At 42.1% G+C, this 26,153-nt stretch overlaps 1 protein-coding gene across 1 annotated transcript; it reads left to right on the forward strand.

Annotated features, from left to right (window-relative positions):
- The first annotated feature begins 9 nt into the window (after nt 1-9).
- Nucleotides 10-20,044, forward strand: Tfb2m (transcription factor B2, mitochondrial). Its single transcript, XM_036202152.1, has 8 exons — nt 10-507; nt 1,490-1,578; nt 4,349-4,499; nt 10,548-10,696; nt 14,892-14,981; nt 16,932-16,994; nt 18,018-18,178; nt 19,641-20,044. Exons 1-8 carry the CDS (start codon nt 195-197, stop codon nt 19,816-19,818), a joined length of 1,194 nt encoding a protein of 397 aa, XP_036058045.1. The 5' UTR covers nt 10-194; the 3' UTR covers nt 19,819-20,044.
- Nucleotides 20,045-26,153: the final 6,109 nt, after the last annotated feature.

Here is a 26,153-nt window from a genome sequence, read left to right on the forward strand (position 1 = left end):
GGGGGCGGAGCCTGGGCGGAAGCGGAAGCGAGTGTAGAAAAGGCAGAGGCTCCGGCGTCCGCATGCGCCGTTTGTAGTGTTTGTTTCCGTCCGGCCTAGTGTGTCGGTGTGTTGCTGTTGCACGTGGGGATGTGGTGCTTCTTGTTCTTTGCAGAAACTACCTAAACTGGTGGTTGTGTGGATGTTAGAGGAGGATGTGGGGCCCGGCGATGGGGCTGCCTCCGCGGCTGGCGCTGTCAGTGTTGGCAGGTCCCGGTCGCTCTTGTATTTTGGGGTCTGGAGCTGCGACGCGGAAGGACTGGCAAGCGAGGAACCGTCGCGACTTCTCTGACTTCTACCTGCAGCCGTTATTTGATCATGATTTCGATGAATCACACTTCTATGCACCCAAGGGTCGATCCGAGCCTACGCGTCACATAGCGTGTAAGAAATTGGCCAGGAACTTGGTACGAAACATCCTGGGGTTCCAAAAACCATCCCGACAACTTATACTAGAGTGCAATCCAGGTGAGATAACAGAAGGTTTGCTCTTAACCTTTACATCCTTAATTTTCTAAATTAGGTTTATTTATTGTGTGCGCGCGTGTTTAGTTCAGAAAACAACTTAGGCAGAGTCACTTCTCGCATGGGTCTCGATGATGACAACCTCTTGAGATGAGGTTGTCAGGGTAGACGCCAAGCGCTTTTGCCCTCTGAGCATTCTCCTTGGTCCTGAATTGTCTTTTTTCTTTTTTAAGCACCATTTCTTACGGAAAGTCGGTTCCGTTTAGACTTGACAATAGTTTTATGACTAAACACTCAGATAGTCCCATGAATCAGAGGTAAGCTGCAATCTTAAATACTGTTTTTTTTTTTCCTAAGAAATAGATTTGTTGAGGAGTGTAAATTTTGCTGTCGCTGACATCCTGGAATGTTCTCCAGTTACCTGTTGGGATGTTGTGGGTTCAAGTTAACTGTCTAATCATTTTTTTGTTTTGTTTTGTTTTTCCGTTTTTTCAAGACAGGGTTTCTCTGTGTAGCTCTGGCTGTCCTGGATCTCGCTCTGTAGACCAGGCTGACCTCGAACTCACAGAGATCCGCCTGGCTCTGCCTCTTGAGTGCTGGGATTAAAAGGCATGCGTCACCAACGCCCAGCTCATATCTTTTATGTAAAAAGGTCTTTCAATGTAAAAAGAATCATATCTAGGAATTTTGTGATATTTAAAACGTGTAAAATCGCAGAGGCAAGCTTATCTCTGAGTTCAAGGCCAGCCTGGTCTACATAGCTAGTTCCAGGGCAGTCAGGGCTACATAGAGAGACCCTGTCTCAAAAAAACAAACAAAAAAAAAGAAAAAAAAATTTGATGGTACACACCTTTGATCCCAGCACTCGGAAGACAGAGCCAGGCTGATCTCTGTTAGTTTGAGGCCAGCCTGGTCTACATAGTGAGAGAGAGAGAGAGACTGTGTTGTTTATTTTGCAAATTAAGTTTTTCTGTTAATATACCAGGTCCTGGAATCCTGACTGAGGCATTACTTAAAGCTGGTGCCAGAGTGATTGCCTTTGAAAGTGAAAAGTCTTTTATCCCACATTTAAAGGTATATTTTTATGTTCCTAAAGTCATTTGTTGTTCCATCCACTAACTTTGAGTGAGCTAAAGAAGTGAAATTAAGCACAATTTCTTCTTAGAGATTTTTTTAGGGACTATGTCTAATATCTCTGAAGACTAGGACCCATTGAGTCCTCAGTGCTTGCTGAGTAACTTAAAGCTTGGGAGTTCTGGGCTGTTTTCTAGTTCCTATTGGGGCCCAGAAAATGGTACCTCAAAGTGTGACACATTGACATGCTGAGTATTTTGAAATAAAGGACAGTTGGAAGCCCACAAGTGTAGCCTCAGAAACAAGGCATTTCAGCCTTCCTATCTCTTCATTCTCCTTCAAATGGAGCCAGAGACCAGATCTCCTGTTCCCAAAGGGCAGTCATAGAAACCAGGACCACCTGGCTGCAAAGCACACCGTGGCCCGTGATTATTGTTAGCTTTCTGTGTGAGAGCTGCCTGTAAAGACAGACTCTGGCCTCCCTTGTTTCATAGTAGATCATAAGTCCTTTTCCTCCCAGAAGCCCTCGCCCTCTGTCCAGGAGGAGGAACAGCACAAATCTAAGAGGCTAAGAATCTAGACAGATGGGCCTGGGGTCTGTCCCACATTTGGTTGTTTATAGTAGATCACACTCCATTTATGCAAGCTCATCCCCATGTAGCTGCCCGTTTTCCATTGACTAAGCTTAGGAAAATCAGGTACTTTCCTCTAAATCTAGGTAGGACCACTTGTTACATAAGCCCGGTTAACCAGTTCTTTACCCTTTTCAGTTGGTAACCTACCTTTGGTTACATGCTTGTGGTTTGTTCCCCTAAGATCAGGAGGGAACATGTCACATCTTCCCCCTTCCTATGCAGTCTAGCCGAGTGATCTATGATTGGTCACTAAGCTCGTGTCTCCATCTTCAGTAGGCTGCCCTAGCCTTTTTGAGCTTAAAATTCAAGAGTGAGCTTAAGCTGAGGTTAAGTTAGTGGATCGGTGTAAACTCTTGAGTTTAGTTAGGACTTAAAATGAAGCAAAAACAGGTTTGATATGGTCAAATGCAGTTGCAGAGTGCTGGATTTTCCTCCAAATGGTTGTTGCAGTGTTTCTGAGTCTTTAACTGACAGCTGACCACTTGAGAGGAAATCAGTTCAGAAGACTTACACCTGTATATCTATGCCAGTTTCCTGAAAGTGTGGAGAACAGATGACTTGACTTTAAAGAGCTGTGCTGTAGCTCGAATCCTAATTGGTCATAGTAATAAAACCCAGAGTCAGCTGTCAGGGTGAAAGCTGAAGGATCAGAGAAGCAGAGCAGCCAGCCAGTAGAAAGGCTTCTTACCTCTAGTCATCCTCAGACTGTCTCCACCTTATCACTTCCTCTCTGCCCAGCCATACCACTTCCTGTTTCCTCCTCCTAAGTTCAGGGATCCAAGGCATGAGATCCTGAGCTGGGGTTAAAGGCATGTGCCACCAGTGCCTGGCCACTTCATTTGTTAAGACACGAACAAAATGTCACCACACTGTGTGACAACAAAACATTGTAGAAATAGCTATGACATCTAAAGATTTAACTTTTGAAAAAACAAAACTTAAGTATTGAGTTGTTGTTGGCCTTTGGTGTGGTATGCTCAGTGGTAGAACAATTAGTTGGCCTAGCCCAAACAAGGTCCACAGTACAAACCCCAGTGGTGAAAGTGAGCCCGGCAGGTGAGGTGCCACGTGCTCTTAATCCCACGAGTCTGGCCCAGTGGCAGAGAGAGTCATTAGGTTCCAGCCCTAACCTAATGTATGTTGGGAATTCCAAACTAGACAGGGCTGGCTACATAGACTTTTGTATGTAAAGAGTTATGATATATCAGGTTGGCCTCCGCTTCATAGAACTGCTTCTGCCTCCTAAGTGCCTGCCTGTCTGTCATCCTAGCATGTGGGAGGCAGAGGCAGAAGACATCCCAAAGAGGTCAGCTTCATCTCTGTAGTGAGCTCCAGTGCTGCCTAGTGAGACCCTGATTTAACATTCCCCACACCCTCCAAGGGGGCAGCTTTATAAACAGCAAAAGCAATCAACAAAAAGAAAGAAAATTGTGTTGGTGATTTTGTTTGTTTTTTATTTCAGTTTTTTGAGACAAGGTTTCTCTGTGTGTCCTGGCTGTCTTGGAACTCCCTCTGTAGACCAGGCTGGCCTCCCCTACCTGCCTCTGTCTTTTGAGTGCTGGGATTAAAGGCGTGCCCCAGCATGCCTGGCTTGGTTTTGTTTTGAATGTGGTGCTGGTGGTTGACTTCAGGGCCTTGTGCATGCTACATGAGTACTGTACTACTGAGCTCCACAGGCTCCTAGGGAGGGTGGCTCCTGTATCAGACCTCTTAGAAAACTCTTGCACTTTGACTGTTTTTTCCTGCGGTGGTTGATTTTTAGTTCCTATGTTAAATTTGAGGCATATTAATAATACTTCAACCTTCACCCAAGAGCTTTGAACTTTTTTATTTGAGGTGCTCTAGTGCCTCCCTGGGCCTTGTGCATGTTTGCCAGATGTCCTGTCATTAAGCCGTGTATATTCCCAGCCCTTGGATTGTTCAGACCAGATCTCACTATATTCTAGAGATAGACGGGTCTTAAACTTACTGTGTGGCCCAGGTCCTCCTAGAATTTGTAATTCTGCTGTCTCGGTGTCCTGAATGATGAGATTGCAGACATGCCCCCGTGTACTCGGCTATTTTTGAGGTACATCTTTGAATGGTAGCACGGTGTACATGATGCGATGTCTGCTGTCACCTTCTCGTCTCTTCAGGACTTAAGGAACGCTGTGGGTAGAGAAATGCAGGTGGTTCACAGTGACTTCTTTAAAATGGATCCCAGGCATCAGGAAGTGATAAAACCAGAATATGATTCACGCGTCATTTTTCAGAACTTGGAAATAAAAGCAGTTCCTTGGTCAGCAGGTAATTTTTGTCATTCATTAAAGCTAATTGTTTATAAACAAACAGCATTTTCTTTACCAGTATGACTCATTAGTTTGCTAGATGTATATGCAATATATATATAGAGAGATTTAGATTGTCCAGTTAATAAGCAGCTGCTCTTACACTAAACATGCCATTCCTTTTTACTGCATATAGAGAACCTTAGTTTCGTACAGGACAAGTTATGTTTTAAGTAGGGGGCTTAGTTATTGAATTTTAATTGTATATATTCATTGTACATGGGACCATATGTCATATAAATGTATGTTTAAATAGGTGTTGTTCATATGAATTCCCTTTCATATCACCTTGTCTTAGGGTTTCTTTTGCTGTGAAGAGACACCATGACCATGGCAGCTTTTATAAAAGAAAACATTTAATTGAGGTGACGGCTAACTGTTTCAGAGATTTAGTCCATTACCATCATGGCAAGAACCATGGTAGCTGGATGTATGGCGGTATGCAGGCAGACATGGTGCTGGAGAATTATTCTACATGTAAATTCAACAGGAAGTGAACTGTCTCACTGGGTGTGGCTTGAGCATATATGAGACCTCAAAGCCTGCCTCCACAGTGACTTCCTCCAAGACCACACCTACTCCAAAAAGGCCACATTTCCTAACAGTGCCCCTCCCAAACCACCACACACTTTTTTAAAGACATATTATTTTGTGCTTGTGCGTGTTCTGCCTATGTTTGTCTATACACCATATTGTTGCAATACCCATGGGAGCCAGAAGAGAGCTTTGATCCCTGAACTGGAATTTTAGACAGTTGTCAGCCACCATGTGGGTGCAAGGAATTGGCCAGTGTCCTACAAGAGCAGCTAGTGCTCTTAACCACTGAGGCGTCTCTGCAGCCCCTCCATACTCTGCCTTTCACCTGTCCCTTACAGCTTTGCTTCTACACAGGACTTTGTGTATCTGCAAAATCTAATAACGACATATGAAGAAAACAAAATATTTGTCTTCTGAGGCTGGCTTAGTTTGCTTAATATGATAATCTCCAGTTTCTTCCCTGCAAATGACTGTACTTCGCTTTTTACAATTGAAAAAAAAAAAGGCATTGTGTATTGTGGTCATTTTGGATGCATTAATAATAAACTTTAATGCCGTCTTAATGGGTTGTTCCATTAATCAGTACAAAGTGACCTTTATCTCTTCCAACTTGTTTGTGTTTAGAGTCTGTTTTGTCTGTTAGAATGGAGACACCTGCTTGTCTCCCAGCTCGGTTTGCTTGGAACTCCTTTTTCCATTCTTTCACCCTAGGGCTCCTCCTGTCTTTGACCTGAGGTCTGGTTCTTGGAAGTAACAGATAATGAGATCCTGTTTTTGTTGTTGCTTTTGTTTTTTTGGGAGGTGTGGTGGGGAGAGTGGTCTTTTGGTTTGTTTGTTGCTTGCTTGTTTGGAAAGGTCTCACTGGGTAGCCTTGACTGGCCTGGAACTTATTGTGTTACAGGCTTCAAACTCATAGAGATCCACTTCCCTCTGATTTGGTGCCCCCCACACCTGACTTAGGTCCTGTTTTTAAATTCAGTTTGCTCATTTGTACCTTTTGATTGGGGAATTGGCTACTGACATTTAGCATTATTATTGAAAAGTATCTATTAATTCCTGCTATTTTATTGATCTTGTAGTATTTGGTGTTTTTCTATCCTTTGCTTAACTACTGTTTCTGGTGTATTTCTTCTTTCCTCTAGCCTCCTGGGTGTTTTTATCTTTCTCTTCAGTCTGAAGAATTCCTTCAAGCATCTTCTGTAGGGCTGGCTGGTTGTTTAGTCTGCCCTTATCATGGAATCTTTTTCCTTCTCTTTGATTGTGACAAAGCTTTGTTGGTTGCAATATTCTGGGTTCACAGTTGTCACCTCTCAGAGCCTGAAATGCATCGTCCCAAGCCCTCCTGTCTTACTTTCTGTTGAGACATCTGCTGTTACTCTGCTGGCCTTCCTTTACATGCAGCTTGCCATTTCTCCCTCACAGCTTTCAAAAGCTTTCTTTGTTCTGTATATTGAGTGCATTTTTGTTTGTTAGGTTTGCTTTTGCTTTTGCTTTTCCCAGACAGGGATTCTCTGTGTAGCCCTGGCTGTCCTAGAACTCTCACTATGTAGACCAGGCTGGCCACAAACTCAGAAATCAGCCTAGCCTGCCTTTGCTTCCTGATTAAAGGCATGCACCACCAGCACCAGCTGAGGGTTTGGACCATCAATGAAATGGGAAGGTTCTTGTCTGCTCGCGTCTGTTTGCATTATGACTTGAATGGGCATGTCTTTCCCTAGATTCAGAACTTTCTCCTATGATTTTAATTAGAATATTTTCTATGCCTTTAACATGAATCATTCTTTTATGCTCATGATTTATAGATTTGGTCTTTTCTTATGGTATCCACAGATCTCAACTGTTTTGTTGATACCTTCCAGTTAATTTATTTTTACCATTTTCTGAATGTTCTAGTTTCTCTTTGTCTTAAAACCCAGATAGTGCACCTTCACTTTGATCTGTTTTACCAGTGATGCTTTCCACAGAAATTTTTATTTGACTTTCTGAGTTTAATATTTCAAGTATTTTTCAAGTATTTCTATCTACTTCTTTAATTTCAATTTATATCTGTACTACACCTTATTTCATTAAGCTGTTTGTGTTCTCTTGGAATTTGTCCAGGAAGTTTTTGGTGTCCTCTTTGATTTCTTTGGATATACTTACAATCCCTAGGACAATCCTAAAGGAGAAGAGTCTCTGCAGGAACAATCACCATCCAAGAGTAGCCCCACTGTGAACATATAATAGCAGTCAGCTACACAATTCCCTTTAAGGGCCAATCATTGTAGTAAGTACAGGAACACCAATGGTATGGTATGTCTTAGGATATTAGTCACTGTGTATGCATGGAAAGGAGAAAGGTAGAGTTAGGTTAGCGAGGAGTATTGAGTTGGGCGAGAAAAGGCGAGGAGGGAAAAATTAACAAAAGGGGTAACAGTAGAAACTGTAGGATGTCCATGAAGCAGTTTTAGCTAAGGTTAGCCCAGCATTCGTGTGGGCAGCTCACAACTGTGTGTACCAACAACTCTAGGAGATTTAATGCCTCTGGCATCCTTGTGCACCTGCACTCAACATGTGTGCCTACATGCAGAAACACACATCTGTGCATAATTTTAAAATCATGAAAATCAATCTTAAAAATAGAAAGACACATTATCAAACAACCTAAAAGATTAAACGAACCCCAGCTGTTATGGGGCTGAGACCAGAGACCCCACAAGCCTGTCTATATAGCCCTTGTGCTTTGGACAAGCCTATGGAAATAAAGAAGAGGGGACAGCAGGATAGAGGACAAAGTTAGTCTGCTAACTTGAGTATTGAACAGAGATGAGCAGGAAGGGAAAGAGTTGCTTGGGGGTAGAGAAACTGCATGCAGTCTCACCTGATTGCTGGCTGCAGCCTTGCACCTGGATGCCTATCCATCAGGTCCCAGATGCCCAGTCTGTGTGTGTGGGGGGGGGGGGCATCCTTCACAGGTCTGCTCATACATAATAGTTGCACCTGGGGTAGTTCCTTCAGGAGTCCAGTTTTCGAATGCTTATCCTGGTCCCTGGCTGTACTTCTGGATGTCTAGAGTGTGCCACCCCACACAAGTGTGTATTCTCCTATAGGCTCCCTCAGCCAGGTGTCCGTCTCATTGAATATTGCATGGCTCTATCTAATTCAGATTTTTTTCTAGTCCCATGAATGACATTTTGGGGGGCAAATGGGAGACAGGACCAAGCTGCTGACTCAGCAGAGGGTTTGTTTGTTACTGGAGGTCTGTATAGACAGGCAGTGATGAAGAAGTCATGTGGTTGGGTTTAGGACCAATGAAAAGGCAGAACAGAAAGTCAATAAAAAATACAGACACACAGAAGTGGCTCTCTTTTCTCAGGGGAAGGACGGCAGCAGCTGGTAAGAGACCAGGCTGACCTCGAACTCACAGAGATCCGTCTGGCTCTGCTTCCCAAATGCTGGTATTAAAGGCGTGCACCACTGCTGCCCAGTGGGCTTTCAACTCTTTATTTGGCTCTGTGTTTCTTATTTAATAAGACTGTTTAGAATTGCATCAGTCTTTTCATGTGCTTATGTGTAAGTGTATATATGTACATTCTGGTGCCCTCAAAAGCCAGAAGAAGGCATCAGATCTCCTGGAGCTGGAATTACAGGTCATTGTGAGCCACCCACGGTGGGTGCTGGCAACCAAATTTGAGTCCTCTGGAGAAGTACCAAGTGCTCTTTAACTGCTGCTGAGCACCTCTCTAGCTCCAAGAATCTTTTTATGGTGGTGTTCTGCGGCTGCTCTCCTGAGTGCCAAGAGGAAAGGGTGTCCCCAGTATCTCCTCCTGCCATTGCCACAGGCAGCTGTCTTAGTGTCACCATTGTTGTGATGAAACGGTGTGGCCAAAGCTACTTAGGGAGGACAGGGCTTGTTTGCCTCACACTTATATATCACTGTTCATTGTGGAAGGAAGCTGGACAGGAGCCTGGAGGCAAGAGGTGATGCAGAGGCCACAGAGAACTTCTCCTTGCTCCTCATGACTTGCTCAGCCTGCTTTCTTATAGAACCCAGGACCACCAGCCCCGGGGATGGCACTGTTGCTCTAATGTTTTTTGTTTGGTTTGGTTTTCTGAGACAGGGTTTCTCTGTGTAGCTTTGCGCCTTTCCTGGAACTCACTTCGTAGCCCAGGCTGGCCTGGAACTCACAGAGATCCGCCTGGCTCTGCCTCCTGAGTGCTGGGATTAAAGGCGTGCGCCACCACCGCCCGGCCTAATAGTCTTTTAATTAAAAAAAAAAAAACCTGGAGTCAGATATTGGGGTCAATGCTGAAAGATCAGAGAGACAAAGGAACAAGCCACTAGAGAAACTTTGCCCCACCACCAAATCCTCAGACTGAATGGAAGGCGAGATCCTGTCTCCACGAATCCTCTGACTGCATCCCTCTGTGTCCTCAGTTGGAAGGCTCTAGTTCTGTCTCCTCACACCTTCTGTGCCTTCCCCACCCAGCCATTTCACTTCCTTCCTAGTGCTGAGATTAAAGGTGTGAGTGCTTCCCAGGTACTGGTAGCAAAGGCATGAGATCTCAAGTGCTGGGATTAAAGGTGTGTGCCACCACTGTCTGGCTGTTTCTCTCCTAGTCTGAATCAACCTCATGTGGTCCAGGGTGGCTTTGAACTCACAGAGATCCAGACAGATCTCTGCCTCCCGATTAATCCCTATTGGATTAAAGGTGTGTGCCACCACTGCCTGGCCTCTATGTTTAATCTAGTGGCTTGTTCTGTTCTCTGGTCTTCAGGCAAATTTTATTAGGGTACACAATAGATCATCACATGGCACCACCCACAACGGGCTGGTCCCTCCTCTGTAAATCAGGATTTAAGAAAATGCAAGCACAAGGCCCTGGGTTCGATCCTCAGCTCAAAAAAAAAGAAAGTACGCTATAGGCATCTTAGGGAGGCATCTTCTCAACTGAGGCGCCCTCCTCTCGGGTGACTGGTTAAAACCAGCTAGCACAGCCACTTTCGTGGTCTTCCTTTTCTCCTCTTTATGTATGTGTACACTTTCGTGTGTGCACATGTACATGTGTGTGCCTGTGGAGGCCAGAGGTTGATATGAGCGTCCTCCTCAATCGCCCCATGCCTGTCACTGAACCTGGAACCTAGTTAGGTGGACTGGACTGTACAGCCTGGGGATCTGGAGTCAGGTTCTGACGCCTGCACAGTAAACCCTTCTCTATGTGAGCCCTTAGCTCCTACAGTTTCTCATTTACTTCATTATTAGACTGGACAATTTATGGGTGTTTACCCACCTCTTCTGATAATGTCACCCAGCTGTCCTCAGTTACTTCCCTGGTGATTCTAGCACACCATACCTGCATGTCACCCACCATCTTGGATCCTTAATTGAAATAGTTACTGTTGTTAACTTACTTTGCATCAATAAAATATGATCATAGGGGAAAAAAGTTTTAAGAACCTTATGCAATTTTATGCCTGTATCCCTAATAGGTGTTCCTATAAAAATAGTTGGGATCCTACCAAGTAAAGACGAAAGACGATTGCTTTGGAAAATTCTGTTCGATCTGTATTCCTGCGAGTCTATATTCAGATACGGACGAATAGAGCTGAACCTGTTTGTTACTGAAAAACACTTCCAGGTGGGTTGTCAGTGGGGACACAGAGTGCTGTAGAGAATGCTGTAGTCTTCTGGTTTGGGGCCCCTGACATTTGAGAGTTTTAATTATTTTACAATGTACAGTTCAGTGGCATTAAATATATTTATGTTATACATCCAGTACTTGAGGTCTAGCTCCAACATTCTTTAGATATTCCACTGAGCACTTAACCTCCCATGCTCCCATTTCCTCAGGCTTTAGTGACCATTGTCCTGCACCCTCTCAGAGCTTGGCTTCAAGTCATACTACCTTTGTCCTTTTGTGGCTGGCTTATTGAACTTAGCATGATATCTTCAAGTTTCATCTGTGTTACAGCGTGTTGAAATTTCTTTCTTTTTTTTTTTTTTTCTTTTTTAGCTGAATATCATTCTGCTATATGTACTCACTAAAATGTATCTAATGATCTGTGAAAGAACACTTAGCTGCTTCCACTTCTCAAATACTATGAATAAAGCTGCCACATATACAAGTTCTCGCTTTCAGGTTGTGACAGGGGTGGTGTGCAGATGGATTTGTAATCAGCCTCTGATGTCATTGCTCAGGAGCCATCTACTTCTTTGATTTTTTTTTTTAAACCTTTTTCTTTCTTTACCATTATTTTACTTCTTCATTGATCTACTTCTTTGAGAAGGGTCCCTCACTAGGACTTGTAGTTTGCCCTTTGCCTACACTAGTTGGCCAGTGAGCCCCAGGGATCCTCCTGTCTCCACCTCGAGCTGTGAGTCACAGGCCTGAGCTTCTGTGCTGGCTTTTCCATGGGTGCTGAGGACCATGCTCAGGTCCTCCTGTTTTTGCAATGAGCACTTTACACTGAGCTGCCTCCGCAGCCTTGCTTTCCGAGGTTTTGGTTCATATGTGTAGAACTAGTGTTGCTAGATCGTGTAGTAATTCTAGTTTTGGTTTTTGGTTTTTGGTTTTTTTTGGGGGGGGGGGGGGTTCGAGACAGGGTTTCTCTTTGTGTAGTTTTGGAGCCTGTCCTGGATTTCGCTCTGTAGACCAGGTTGGCCTCGAGCTCACAGAGATCTGCCTCCTACGTGCTGGGATTACAGGCGTGTGCCACCACCGCCCGGCCTCTAGTTAAGTTTTAAGAAAGTACTATACTGCTTTTCTTGCTAGATACACTATTTTACTTTCCCAACAATAGTGCACAAGAATTCAGAAATTTTCCCCATCATACTTGTGTTTGTTTTTATTTTGTGAGGTTCTTTTTGTTTGTTTTGATTTGTTGTTGTTGTTTGCTTGCTTGCTTATTTTTTGAGACAGGGTTTACTCTGTAACAGCCCGGACTGTCCTGGACTTGCTTTGTTCCAACTCACAGAGATCTGGCTGCTTCTGCTTCTCAGGTGGTGGGATTAAAGGCGTGTGCCACCACATCCAGCTAGTTTGTGTTTCTTGTTAGTGTATGTGTGGAGGTCAAAGGTGTGTTTCAGGGATCGAACCCAAGTCGGCAAGCTTGGCCAGCTGCATCATCTCACGGGCCCTTTCTTTGTGTTTTTGATACCATCTCATAGTTGGATGAAGTAGTGTTTCAGTGTGTTAGTGTTTTCCTAATGGCTAGGTATGCTGCTGAACATCTTCTTTGTTTTCTTACCAATCATTGGTATATCCTCTGAAGCAGTCCATCAAAGTCTTGTGTCCTTTGCGGTTTCTCACCACCCTGACTACTTTATCCTGATAGAAGGGTGCATCAGCCCCTCTTTCCATTGACAATAGAATGCATGTCTGGACGGAAACAGTAGAGGAGGTTGGTTTTCCAGACAGTGGACACTGAAGAAAAGCTAACTCAAACTCAGTAGCTGCTTAGTCATTTCACAATCACATTCCTAAAAAAGAAACAGGGATACTGAACAATGGAAAAATAGCAAATTGGTTACCACCAGGTTCCTTCAGATGACCTTGTTGTATAAGGATTAATGCAGATTGTCTGTCATTATCTTGGCAGGTTGTGCCTGGCTTGTTTGGGAACTTTGGCTGTTCCTGATTTCTGGGAAAAGCAAATAAACAACATTGGTTCACCTTAGTGGCTTGAAACTCAAGTCTGAGTGGCTCCAGTTGGACTTTTAGTCTGCTCTTTGGGGGTCTGGTGCAGGGACAGCAGCCTCTGCTTTCTTCCTTTTTAGTGAGGAGGCGCCCTGCAGCCCTGAACAGTGCTGTTAGAATTGGCTAAGGACCACAGAGCTTCCTGTGTGTGTGAGCTTTGCTCCAGTATAATAGGCAGTGCCCATTTGTACATAAAGGAACCCTAGGTAGGAATAATGTCCAAGAAATGAGGGATGTGTCCTCACCCAGATAGAAAATATTGGCTAGTCATGTAGAATGAGAGTAGACAATCCTGATCCATTTACCTACATACATATATACTATAAATAAACAAAAATGAGAACAGGGTACAAAGGAATGCTCATCAGGTTTGTAAGTTAGTCACAGTGGCCAACTATTTGGGAGGCACTTAGTGGGCAGAGGAAGAGGGATCAGAATTCAGGGTCATCCTCCAATATATAGTTGCAGACCAGCCTGGGCTACATGAGAACAAAAATTTTGTCTTGCTTACAGTTTCTTTAACATGGACTTTTCCATGAGATCTTTTCTCAGTGATACCTTCAATTCACTGATGGTATCATCCTTAATATCCAGCAAGAGTCGGCTTTACTGGGCAGTGGTGGAGCACCCCTTTACCAGCACTCTGGAGGCAGAGGCAGGCGGATTTCTGAGTTCAAGGCCAGCCTGGTCTACAGAGCGAGTTCCAGGACAGCCAGGGCCACACAGAGAAACCCTGTCTAAAAAAAAAAAAAAAAAAGATTAGCAATTATTTCTTATTTAAAAAAAAAAACAAAAAAAAACATTTAGTGTGTGTGTGTGTGTGTGTGTGTGTGTGTGTGTATGTATACACTTGCATTCACTCATGCTCATACACACCATTGTTAGCCATGTGGGAGTCAGGAAACAACTTGGAGGTGTCGTTTTCTCTTTCCACCATATTGGTCCCAGGGAGTGGACTCAGGTCGTCAGGTGACCAGCACCATCTGATCATCCTCAGCCATAACAACTCTTGATACACAGCTTAGTAGCTCACCTGATATAGAATTCTAGCATACTTCTCTTTTTCCATAGTCCCTGCTGTTCTGTTGTGTTGTTGTTGTTGGATCCATAGAGTATAAATTGTTTCTGTCTTAATTGTGCCTGTGGCTAAATGATGAGTTTTTCCTATTTGTGTTTGGTTTTAGTTTTTTGAAACAGTCTTGCTCTATAACCTGGGCTGGGTATGGAACTCAACTATGTAGCCCAGGCCAGCCTTGAACTCAGAGGAATCCTGTGTTAGTCTCCCTAGTGCTGAGGTTACAAGGTGTTTTTACCATGTCTGGTCATTATACAGTTTTTATTTTAGTTTTTTCTTAAGTATGATTCCCCCTGAAATGCCACCTTATTAAAAGTGATATGTCTGTGTACCTTGTGCATGTGGTGCCTGAGGAGGACACAAAGGCATCGGTCGGATCCTCTGGGTCTGGAGTTTTACAGACAGTGGTTGTGACATGTCACGTGGTTGATGAGAACTCAACCTGGGTCATCTGGAGGAGCATCCAGTGCTTTTTACTGCTGAGCCATCTTTCTGACCTGTGGTTTTGTTTCATTCATATTTTTAATTAGATGTATATATTTACACCGTGTGTGCATGTACTTGACAGAGGCTAGAAGGTGTTGGAGTTAGAGTTACAATCTTAACAATTCTTGATGCACAATTTAAATAGCTCACAATTGTGAGTTCTGAGCCCCCTTTTGTCTGTGCTAGGAACCAAATTCCAGTCAGGAAGAGCAGCAAGTGTTCTTAACCACCCCAGCCCATACAATCAGTTTTATATGTTGATATTATATGTTTTCAAAAAGGAACACTCTACTTGAAAATACTTATGACTAATGTTTTGTACTTAGTTCTCATCTTTTTGGTTTGTTGAGATAGGAGCTCTGTTATGTAGTCTTGTCTGTCCTGGAACTCACAGAGATCCACCTCCCTCTGCCTACTGACTACTGAGTTTAAAGGCATGTGCCACCATACCTGGCCAATTCTCATTTTTTAATTTAAATTTCTAGATGCTACTAAGATGTCAAAGTTAAGATCCAACATATGATATTGATTATGAATCTATGTAACATAATTTTCTCTGTTTCTTTTTTTCACTAGAGACTAATAGCCACTCCTAAAAGGCCAGACTTGTATCATGTGTTGAGTGTGCTTTGGCAAGTGGCTTGTGATATTAAGTTTATTCAAATGGTGAGTAAAGTCTCAGATGCCAGGAGAATTTTCTAACTCAGAGGCTTATAAGCACAGACCATGCACTAAAGGTTAATGTAAAAGATTAATTTATTAAAAGATTTAATTTCATTATTTTCCAATTTGTTTAGTTTTGTTTTATTTTGACATAGGGTGTCACTATGTAGCCCTTCCTGGCCTGAACTCCTTATGTAGATCAGGATGGCCTTGAATCACAGAGATCCTCCTGCCTCTACATCCTGAGTTCTGGGATTAAAGACATTTGCTGTTGCCATTTCTTAGAGGGAGATTAATGTTGACACTTGTTTGGCGCCTTGTGGGAGGCCAGCTCCCACTTTTTGAAGGGTTTTTATGGGGGGGGGTAAGAAAATATTAGATCGAGAGACCTAGTTGACAAGAAGAAAGACAGAAACACAGGATAGTTTAAGGAGGGCCTGGATCAATACCCAATAGCCTCTTCCATTCATTCAAAAGGGCTTTTTATAACAATGCCAAGGGGTGGGACAAAAGACCTCTTCCTTGTTAGGTCAAAGCACACTGCACAGCCAAGTATAGACCCTTCCAAACACCTGGTAACTACGCTGGTGGTCAAATCATTCCCTTTTGTAGCTCTGCTGGGTCAAGCAAACTCAGATTCTCAGACCCTGAGTAAGTTCTCACTAGGAAACCTCTGTGGGTCTCCGCAGCACCTTTTTCTCTAATCATAGAAGTAATATTTGAGACAGTGCTCAAATAGCTCATGATAAAACTAGGAAACTTGCTAAGTGTTGCATGTCTTTAATTCCAGCACTGGGGAGGCAGAGGCAGGTGGATCTCTGTGAGTTCAAGGCCACCCTGATTTACAGAGCTAATTCTGGGATAGCCAAGCTTACACAAAGAAACCCTGTGTTGAAAAACAAACAAACCAGCAAAAAACTAGGAACCGTGTTTTATTTGATACATGCTCTACAAAAGGGAAATTTTATAAATCAATGCTGTAGACATCACCAGTGGCATAGAAGACATACTTTTGTCTTCTGTTTTCCTGTGCTTTTCTTCCTTCCTTCCTTTCTTTTTTCTTTTTTTTAATATAGTGAATATTACATTGCTTTGTTTTGTGAGACAGGGTTTCATTGTGTAACCCAGGATCACTCTAGACTTTCTGTCCTCCTGTGTCAGCCACCTTCAGTGCTAGGGTTATATATGTGTACCGCCACACGTAGGATGACACATCTCTTACCTGTTACACAAAATATACCATTTGAATACTGTAGTTCAAATACTTGGTCATTGTTAACACTTACTTAGCAATGCTAGATACCATTCCAAGTGTTTTTCCTTTTATTTGTGTGTGGGGGGGTTTGTATTTGAACACAGAAGCAGTGCTCAAATAGAGAGCTACATCCCTAGCCCCTGGGTATGGTTTGGTTCTGTTTGCAGGGTGGGGTAGACTGGGTCTCATATATAGCCCAGGATACCTCTACCTCCCAAGTACTAGGATTACAGTGACACACCACCACCCTGAGATTCGCCTAGGTAGGTTTTTATTTGTTTTATGGCGTTAATAACTTGAAGTATTTTGACTAAAGAGAACTAACAGAACTGAGGAGCCTTGGGCCTCATGTGAGATAATGTAAACTAAAGAAGGTCCTGGGGCTGAAGAGATGACTCAGTTGGTAAAGTGCTTACAGTGTTAGCATGAGGGCCTGGGTTCAATTCCCAGAAGCCATGTGAAAAAGAGCTCATGCCTCTCATCCCAGGGCTTGGGGAGGCAGAGACAGGAGGATCTTTGGGACTTGCTGGCCAGCTAGAGTTCATAAGATCCAGGTTCAGTGAGAAACCCTTATTCAACAATAACGTGGGGAGAATGATGGAGTGAAACACCTGAAAACAGCCTCCAGCCTTCTGTGCACACGTCCCACATAGACCTTCAGAAAGAAAGAACTGCCTTGTCTGTTTTTCCTCCTCCAGGAACCTTGGTCCTCATTTAGTGTGCATACCGAAAATGGGCACTTAGAGAACTCAAAGCTTCCGGTAAGAACAAATGATGCTGCCATTCCTGTTCACGTTTATTTTCTTTAAGATTGCCTTCAGAGGCTGGAGAGAGGGGAAAAAGTACCTTTTCTGAATTAACTTTTTTAGTAATAAAATTATACATACGTATGTGTGCACACATAGTAAATAAATGCATGTTTAGAAAAAGATAAGGAGGGCTGGAGAGATGGCTCAGAGGTTAAGAACACTGACTGCTCTTCCAGAGGTCCTGAGTTCAATTCCCAGCAACCACATGGTGGCTCACAACCATCTGTAATGAGATCTGGCGCCCTCTTCTGGCATGCTGAGACATATGCAGGCAGAATACTATATACATAATACATAAATAAATCTTTACAAAAGAAAAAGATAAGGAAGCCAGGTGGCGGTGGTGCATGCCTTTAATCGCAGCACTCCAGAAGCAGAGCCGGGCGTATCTCTGTGAGTTCGCGGCCAGCCTGGTCTACAGAGCAAGCTCCAGAACAGGCACCAAAACTACACAGAGAAACCCTGTGTCTCGAAAATCCAAAAAAGAATGAGATAAGGAAAAGGCGAAAAGGCTAGTCACTAACACTTTTGTGTTCTTGGGTGTGCTTGTGGTGTCCTTGAACACAGCAGGAACTGTTTCGTGTTGATGCCACTGAGTTCTGATTTTACTGTAGTCACGAGGCTATCAATAAATACACTTCAGCTTTCCGGGGTGGATAAAGACTGTCTGAGCTGCCAGCCCAGGAGGTGGTAAGTGGTTTGCTAGGCGCACATTGGGTTCGCCCCACAACTGAGGAATGGACTAGGACCCTCCCATCACCTCTTTCGTGGCAAACGTCAGCAATCTTGCTGTTTGTCACATAAAAACCTCCTCCTTGTAGGTTACTTTCTGTCAGAACTCTGCGTGGCCCACATTACAAAGTGTTGAGCCTTCAGGAAGCAAACCCAGGGACGTGGGGATGTGCAGCAAGTGGCTTGAAGGAGTCACCTGGTAATAGTGTATGACTGACAAAAGTTACTTTCTTTTCTGTCTAGGAATCATTAAACTCAATGAAACAAAACCTGTATTTTATTCAAATGACTCCTCGTAGAAGTTTATTTACAGAAAACTTAAGTCCCTTGAATTATGATATATTTTTCCACATGGTAAAGCACTGCTTTGGGAAGCGCAGTGCCCCTATAATACAACATTTACGGTAAGTAGAAATTCAGTGAGGTCAGACTATAAAAGGAGTGATTTAATGTGACTGTCTCCTGTGTTACAGGGTGGTGTTTCACATCTTGATTTGGAGTAAGGTGTGCCCGTGTTAAAAATACTTTACCTGTTAAAAATACCTCCTTCTGGACTGGAGAGAGAAGCAGTTCACAAATGCCTGTCTTTCCAGTTCCAGGGGCCCACCCAGCGCCCCTGCTTTGCGTCCGTGCGCACCACACAGGCAGCATGCACACACCTGCCTGTTACAGACAATTCATAAAGAAATAAATAAGAACACCTCCCTCTGACCACCTGTTTTCGTCTTTAAGCAGCAAAACCTAGGCTACTCGCAGGCTGTTTGAGCTTTGTTCAGTTTGTATTCATTTCGTTTTCGTGTGTGTTCACTCGTGGGCTGTTCCTGGGTACCTGCGGAGGTCAGACAACAGTCGCAGCACCCCTAGAGCTGGGGTTGCAGAGCTGCTGAGAACCGAGCTCAGGTCCCCAGGCAGAGCAGCAAGAGCTCTTAACCCAGGGCCGTCCCTCCCTCCAGCCAGTGTGACTCTGTGTTCTCCAGTCAACTTTGTGACTAGCAGTCCCTAAAGTATTGTCAGAAGGTGGAAGACGTGTTAAAATAGTATTTTAATTCATCGTCATTTGCCATATAACCTTATTGGGACTGTTGACTAGAAATATTTATTTTTAGTTAACTTATTTGTTTAGGTATTTGTTTTGAGATTGTTTTGAGATTGCCCAGGCTAGCTGAACTTTCTGTATAGTCAGAGATGACTGAACTTTTAACCCTTCTGGCCTTTACTTTCCAAATAAGAGGATTATAGCACTGCCACACTGTTTACATGTAAATGGTAAACCCATAATCTCAACTCACAGGACCTTGGGGCAGGAGAATCAGTCACATGAGTTCAAGGCCTTTATTGTAAGTTCCAGACCAGACGGAGATACAGAGTGAAACTATCTTTTAAAAAAATCTCACACACATAGTGGTACATGCCTTTAATCCCAATACTTGGGTGGCAGAGGCAGGTGGAACTCTGAATTTGAGGCTAGTCTGGTCTACATAGTGAGTTCCAGACTAGTCAGGGCTATGTGGTGAGACCCTATCAAGAAATAAAAGATTTTAAAAAAAAAACAAAACTAGAGTGTGTGTGAGAATTGATTGCACCACTTTAAACTTACTGGTGGGTAGCTCTAAAATTTTAGGAATGACTTCTCAGTCTCCTGAGTGCTGAGATTATAGGCTTAACATTTATTTTATGTAAACATTTCCTATCCATACCCAGTATGGTAGTACATACCTATAATCCCAGTACTTGGGAGGTAAGGTAGGTGTTCAAAGTCATCTCTGTCCAGAGTGTACATTTTAATGACCTGAGGAGACAGCTCTCTTAGATTTAACTGACAGATGTGAAAGGGAGTTGAATATGTTTTCTTGGTTTCCTTTTCAGCTCGCTGAGTACAGTTGAACCGATTGAAATACTGAGGCAGGTGAGAATAAGACCTGGATGGACAATACTTAAACTGTATCCTCAAGACTTCAAGAGACTTTTTGAAACTATAGAGAGTTCTGAAGGGTCTGTCTTCAAATGGGTCTATGATGAAAGCTTGGAGGACATTGTGGGCTAGGAAAGCAATCTACAAGCCATGAGCTGGAGCTGTTCATCTATTTATTTGGAAATTAGGAGACAAATGAAAACTGAATTTCAAGAAGTTCATGCACTTTCAACAGAAGAGAAACTGTCCTTGTTTGGCACAAATGAGGCAAATAATTTCTTTTGAAGTTGATGCCTTTGATACACTTTTTTATTCAAAATTGAATAAAATGGAAAGTTGCTGGTTTGATCAGATCAAATTTGTTTCGTTTTAAATTACTGTCTGCTGTAGATCAGTGTTAGAACACATACCTAGTATGTGCTCCCCAGCACAGGAAATTTAAAAAAAGAAAATTGTATTTACTGTAAAGGTCCGTAGGTATTGGGTATTCTCGGTTTTAGTTTTGTTTACTTTTATAAAAGCCTTTCGGCCAAACATCTTTAAATCCCACAGCCTTCTCCATCGCCAACTGCTTTCATCTTCCTCCAGTTTCTGCACTGTTCACCTGAGAAAATAAACTGATTCCTAGGCATGGTGGTGCAAGTCCTGGGACCTGGAAAGTAGAGAACCCATCACTCTAATGCCAGTTAAACTGTATAATGAGTATGAGGCCAGTTTGGGCTAATAAGAGACCTTGTCAAACAAAACAATTTAAACTTATTTCAGAAAGGGATTAGTTTATCTTTCAGTATGTTGAAATGGATTATCAGGTACTATACAATGTAATTGTTTGAATTTTAGTATGGTTTTAAAATAAAAGTTTTTACATAATATATTATAATTTTTTGCTTCTAAATACATAAATGAAATATTAAATTGATCCCAAACGTATTTACCTTAGTTCTATAATATGTAGTCAGTGCTTTCAGGGAATAGTTCTGTCTAACTGAAATTTGAGGAACAAAGTGCAGTAGTGTGCCTCTGCAGTTGCAGCAGTGTCTGAGGTGGGAGGGTTGAGCCAACAAGAGTTGGAGACTAGCCTGAGTGGTGATGGGGTCAGGGACACGTGAAGCATTTATATTTAATCTTTATCAATAAAAACTCAGGGGTCAGATATCATGGTAAGAACCTGAATGATCAGAGAAGTGGCCAATGACCTTTCTTTCTCTTTCCTTGATCTGAAAAGGACCAAGATCTTCTCTAAGCCCTGCCCTACTACTTCCTTTGTCTCTTTGTCTGTCTTCAGTACTCCAAAACCTCTATGGTTAATTTTGATCAGCTAATAGCTGGCTATGCCCTCTGAAGCAAACTTTATTGCCAGTCTCAAGAACATCAGAACGCAATCAAAATATCACATTTCTCTCTTTTTGTCTAAATAAAAAGGGAAGGTTTTTAACTCTGATACAGAAAAACTATATACAATAGGAACAATTACATTCACACTGTCCAGTTCATTTGCATTTGGCAAATTCAGAGAAAATACTCCATTATCTATTCTGTCTTGGTGAGTCGAAAGTTTGGTAACTAATCCACTTTCTTTTTTTTTTTTTTTTTTTTTTAGCTGAGGATTGAACTCAGGGTTTTGCACTTGCTAGGCAAGCACTCTACCACTGAGCTAAATCCCCAACCCCTCCCCCAATCCACTTTCAATGCTAATTTGTATTACCAACCCAAAACTATTTTTTTATATCTCAAAACATTTTCTTAGATAAACAATTTGAGCTTTTATGTCTCTCACCCTTATATACTTTATATCTCTTTTCTGAATTTGTTAACAAGGAAAACTGTAAGTGTAACTATCTACTCTTCAACCCCAACAAAGACCCAAGAAGGATATAAAATTACCTGATTAAACAGGAAGTGCAGAGCAAACAACTTCCAAAACTATAGAAATGACAGAAACAGCCGACTGCCTAGACAGTCACCCAAGGTTCCTCTACAACGTTGGGGCATCCATCTTGGGCCTGTGGGCCAGAATTGACTTCTGTGAAGCAGGAATTTTGAAGTACTAGCCTGCCTTGTCTTGGCAAAGTTTGGCAGTTGAATTCCTTTGTGTTCTGCTTGTTCAATTTGGACAGCATACTGTCAGCAGTCGAGGCAAGGACAGTTTCTTGCCCAGTGGCTAGCTTTGCCACATTTAAAGCAAACTCCATATGGAGGTTCTTCAGTGCCCATCATCTTCTCTGAAGTAGATTGGCACTTCCAAGAACAGACACATCTCACTGTCATGAAAAGCCTTACATTGTTAAAACATCTTAAATGCCATATTCTATAGATCTCTGAAGTGTTTGAAGACTACCTATGTAAAATATATCTGTTTAACTTTGAAAACATACCTAATATGACCTCAAGTTTGATTGTTATTGGTGACTACTAATCTACATTATTTAATTACTCTAAACAGTTTGTAATATAGCTTTCAAGGACTAGAATTTTACATTACTTTTTTTTTTTTGAGGGCCTTGCGCTTGCTAGGCAAGTGCTCTACCACTGAGCTAAATCCCCAACCCTACATTACATTTTTAAACAGTAAAAAAATATATACAATATGTTATAACAAAAAATTACCTTGAATTTGTATCAATATACAAAAATCCATATCAATGTAAAATATTTGAGACTAATAGTTGCTTTCCAGTTTAAAAGTAGATTCAATAATCTACCCTTTTATCTTATTATTCCTATATCCCCCCCTTTTTTTCTTTTCATCTCCTAGCTCCCCCCTTGTTCTTCAACACTAGATAGGAAGGAAAGAATGATAGAGGAAAGGAAAAGAAAGAAATCTCTTAACCTAACCTTTGGTTGGTGTCCTCCCTGACCATGACCAATAACTTGCAACCAGCCCCTAAACAACGACAAACATCCATACTCACAGAACAAGCAAAATCCACCCACACCACCTGTCCAGAATGAAAATTACTTCCTATTGTCTGGGGGTGACAGCATCTTTAGGGGACCCTGATAAAATTGGGATAATGGCCAAGTCCTGGGGAAGCTAAATGTATCATTTGTTGTCCAGTCTGTGTGATGGGAAAGTGCTGGGCTTAACTGATCTTTGGGTGATGTTTGTCAGCTTAGTGGTGTTACCACAATCCAGATGGATTTGTCATTGTAGGGCCCCATCATCTTCTTGAAGACCTCGAAGGTCACTCACTACCAGGAATGGTCATGGTTCACTGCAGGAAACATAAAACATTTTAAATGCCATATTCAGCAGATGCTGTGGGATGATCCTTTTCTACATTATAAATATGTGTTACTCTCACTTCCTAATGAAATGCTAATTGGCCAATAGCCAGGCAGGAAGTTAGGTGGGACAATTGATCTGAGGACTGGAATGAAGAAGGGCAGAGTCAAAGGAGACAGCTGCCCTAGAAGCAAGATGCCAGAGGACCGTAAAGCCATGGATTATGTGGCAAGACATAGATTAATAGAAATGGGTTCATTTGAATGTAAGAGCAAGTTAGTAACAAGCCTGAGCTATAGGTCAAGCATTCTGTAATTAAGCTTTTATGTGTTTATTTGTGACCTGGCAGTTGGAACAAAAGGCTCCATCTCCATTTACAAAAAGATCTCCAAAAGGTTAGAGGACCATAATCCATCAAGTATATCTGGGGGTATAAACTTAGTTCCTAGTTACATGCTTCAGACTCATACCTGAAAACAAATAGAGAAAGCTATATGAAGCTTATTTCTAGACTTAGTTAGTACTCCATATGATCACTAATATCATGACAGAAAGTTTATATATACATAATTTTATTTTGAGATAATTATACCTTAAGAAAAATTTGGGGACTGGAGAGATGGCTCAGTGGTTACGAACACTGGCTGCTCTTCCATAGGACCCAGGTTCAATTCCCAGCACCCATGAGGCAGCTCATAACTGTCTGTAATTCCAGAGGACCTGATGTCCATGGCAAACACCAATTCCCATAAAGTAAAAATAAATTTTTTAAAGAATCAAATGAAAACCAAAGGTTAAGAGATGAGTGTCAATAGAATACTTCCTTATTTTAGGTTTCTTCTGTCCCAAACCAGATGACTCTTCTGATATGAGACAAAGATTTTGGATTTTTTTTTTTTTTTTTTTTTTTTTGAGCTGAGGATTGAGCTCAATGCCTTAGCACTTGCTAGGCAAGCACTCTACCACTGAGCTAAATCCCCAACCAGGATTTTCCTTTAATAAGTATGTGTGGGTTTAGAGGAGAGCCACGCCCCAACTCCAAAGGCAACTTTAATTTTTAATTGAATTGGGACCACAAAAAGACCATTTGCATTTTGTGTCTTTAGACAGCAGCAGAAAAACAAGCATTTGGAAGATTTGTGAAATTCTACCCTATTGGAGATGGGCTATACCATTAGACCAATTTACTCTTTTTCTTGGGACATTTTCTCTTCATAATTCATCCTTCTTCTTCAGATGTCTCATTTGTCCAGTGGTCTCTGGATTTCTTAGTTGGATGCTTTTATTCCAGGAAAGACAAAAACAATACCCTTCCCCAACCTTAACTTTGGGGAGTTCCTTTTTTGGTAGGTTATATCTTTGTTAAGGCAAAATATTTTTTTGCAACAGTAAAAGTATTATTATTATTATTATTATTATTATTATTATATTGTTGGAGCTGAGGATCGAACTCAGGGCCTTGCCCTTGCTAGGCAAGTGCTCTACCACTGAGCTAAATCCCCAACCCCATGTATTATCTTTTAATTTAAAAAATTTTGAAATTTTGAAACTAAATATACTTTGGTATGTGTGGATAAATATACCTATATTCCCCTTTTTCTTTATATATAAATTAAGGTTAAAGTGTATTTATTTTTGGATCACAAAGGATGTTTATTTTTTATTTTAGCCTGGCCTTCTAGGATCCCTGTAGAAGGGTTTTGTAATAATCTGTAAATATGGTATGTTGTTTTTTCTAGTATACAAACATACAGATTAGGAGTTTTTTTCTGAACTTTGTCTCTGGGTTATGGCATCAAAGGTGAGCACCACCACCACCACCTTATTTACTGTAACTCTAGAATTTATAAGACAACTAACTTGTGGAGATCCGTCTGTTTCTGCTGGTACTTAGGCATGGTCTATCACTGCCCTGCTCAAACATTTTATCTCAACTCCAAATTGTCCTAACTCTTAAATATTTAGAAAACAAGCTCGAACTGTAGTAACTCTTTGAATTTACTTAAAACATTTTAAATTTCTTAACTGAGTTTTTAATACCAAACAACAAAAATATCCTTTTTATTTAAGAAGAAAACTCAAAAGCTGATGTCGAAGATGGTGTGAGCCACATGGCAATATACAGTCTAACGGTCTAACCTGGAACAAAGAAAACCCATTTTTCCTTTCATGCCAGTAAGGCAGTTGTGCCTTACAGTTTGCCTAATATAGTGACCTAACATCTTTCTTACTGCTTCTTTATTTTAATTACTTTGAAACACACCGCCCATGTTAACAAATGTCTATTTAACATAATTGTTACAACGGTGAAGTCAACATTACTCTGATGAAATAAAACTCATTTCTTCTGACAAAAGGTAGATCTCCACAGAACAGGAGAGCAACTTTCTACCACAGGCTGCCTCTGCTCATTTAACGCCATGGTTCTAGCATGAGAATCCCCCCAAAGTTGCAAGGCGTGGGGAAGGGGGTGCTCGGGACAGAGGGTAGTTCTTAACCCATTTTGGCTCTGTGGCTGCATGCAGGCTCTCCTAAAGGAAACTGCTTAAAATGGGGGGGGGGGAGACAATTAAGGCTTTGGGGTCCTGGAGTGGGCTTTAGGAACTAGGGGGATTTTTTATTTCTAATTTTTTTTTTTAATTTGTATTTTGTGTGAGTGCTCTGCATGTATACCTGCATGCCAGAACAGGGCACCAGATCCCACCACAATGGCAGCGAGTCACCATGTGGTTGCTGGGAATTGAACTCAGAACCTCTGGAAGAGCAGCCAGCACTTATAGCCATTGAACCATCTATCTCTCCTCTGAGTCTTTTTTTAACATCTTCAAATTTCTTTAAGTTGTTTGGTATGTCCCAGTTCTAAGCCAGACAAAACAAGCCCGCGCTAATTTCATTTCTGTCGCTGTGATAAAATCCACCAACAAAACGCAACTTAGAATAGAAGGGTTTATTTCCGTTTAAAATATCAGGCTCCAGCCCACCATTGTGGAGAAATCCAGGCAGGGACCTCCAACACCCACTTACATCACACATGCTCACTCCTGTTTGAATTCTCCACTGTTACAGCTCAGGACCTCTTCCCCCGGGAATGGTGCTGCCCACAGTGCCTTGGGTCTGTCAGTCCGCTATAGGCATGCCCACCCACAGGCCGACCAGATGTGGACAGTCCTTCATTGAGCCTCTCTTCCCAGGTGATTCTGCAACGTGTCAAGTTGACAATGAAAGCTGGCTGCCATATGGC

Source organism: Onychomys torridus, chromosome 11 (genome assembly GCF_903995425.1).
Source record: "Onychomys torridus chromosome 11, mOncTor1.1, whole genome shotgun sequence".
NCBI lineage: Eukaryota > Metazoa > Chordata > Mammalia > Rodentia > Cricetidae > Onychomys > Onychomys torridus.

What these genes read in the sequence shown, in the direction of transcription:
- Tfb2m (XM_036202152.1), top strand. Translation starts at nt 195, where the DNA reads ATGTGGGGCCCGGCGATGGGGCTGCCTCCGCGGCTGGCGCTGTCAGTG. An exon ending in AGCAGTTCCTTGGTCAGCAG is followed by an intron (nt 4,500 to 10,547) that starts GTAATTTTTGTC and finishes TATCCCTAATAG; the next exon opens with GTGTTCCTATAAAAATAGTT. An exon ending in TTACTGAAAAACACTTCCAG is followed by an intron (nt 10,697 to 14,891) that starts GTGGGTTGTCAG and finishes TTTTTTCACTAG; the next exon opens with AGACTAATAGCCACTCCTAA.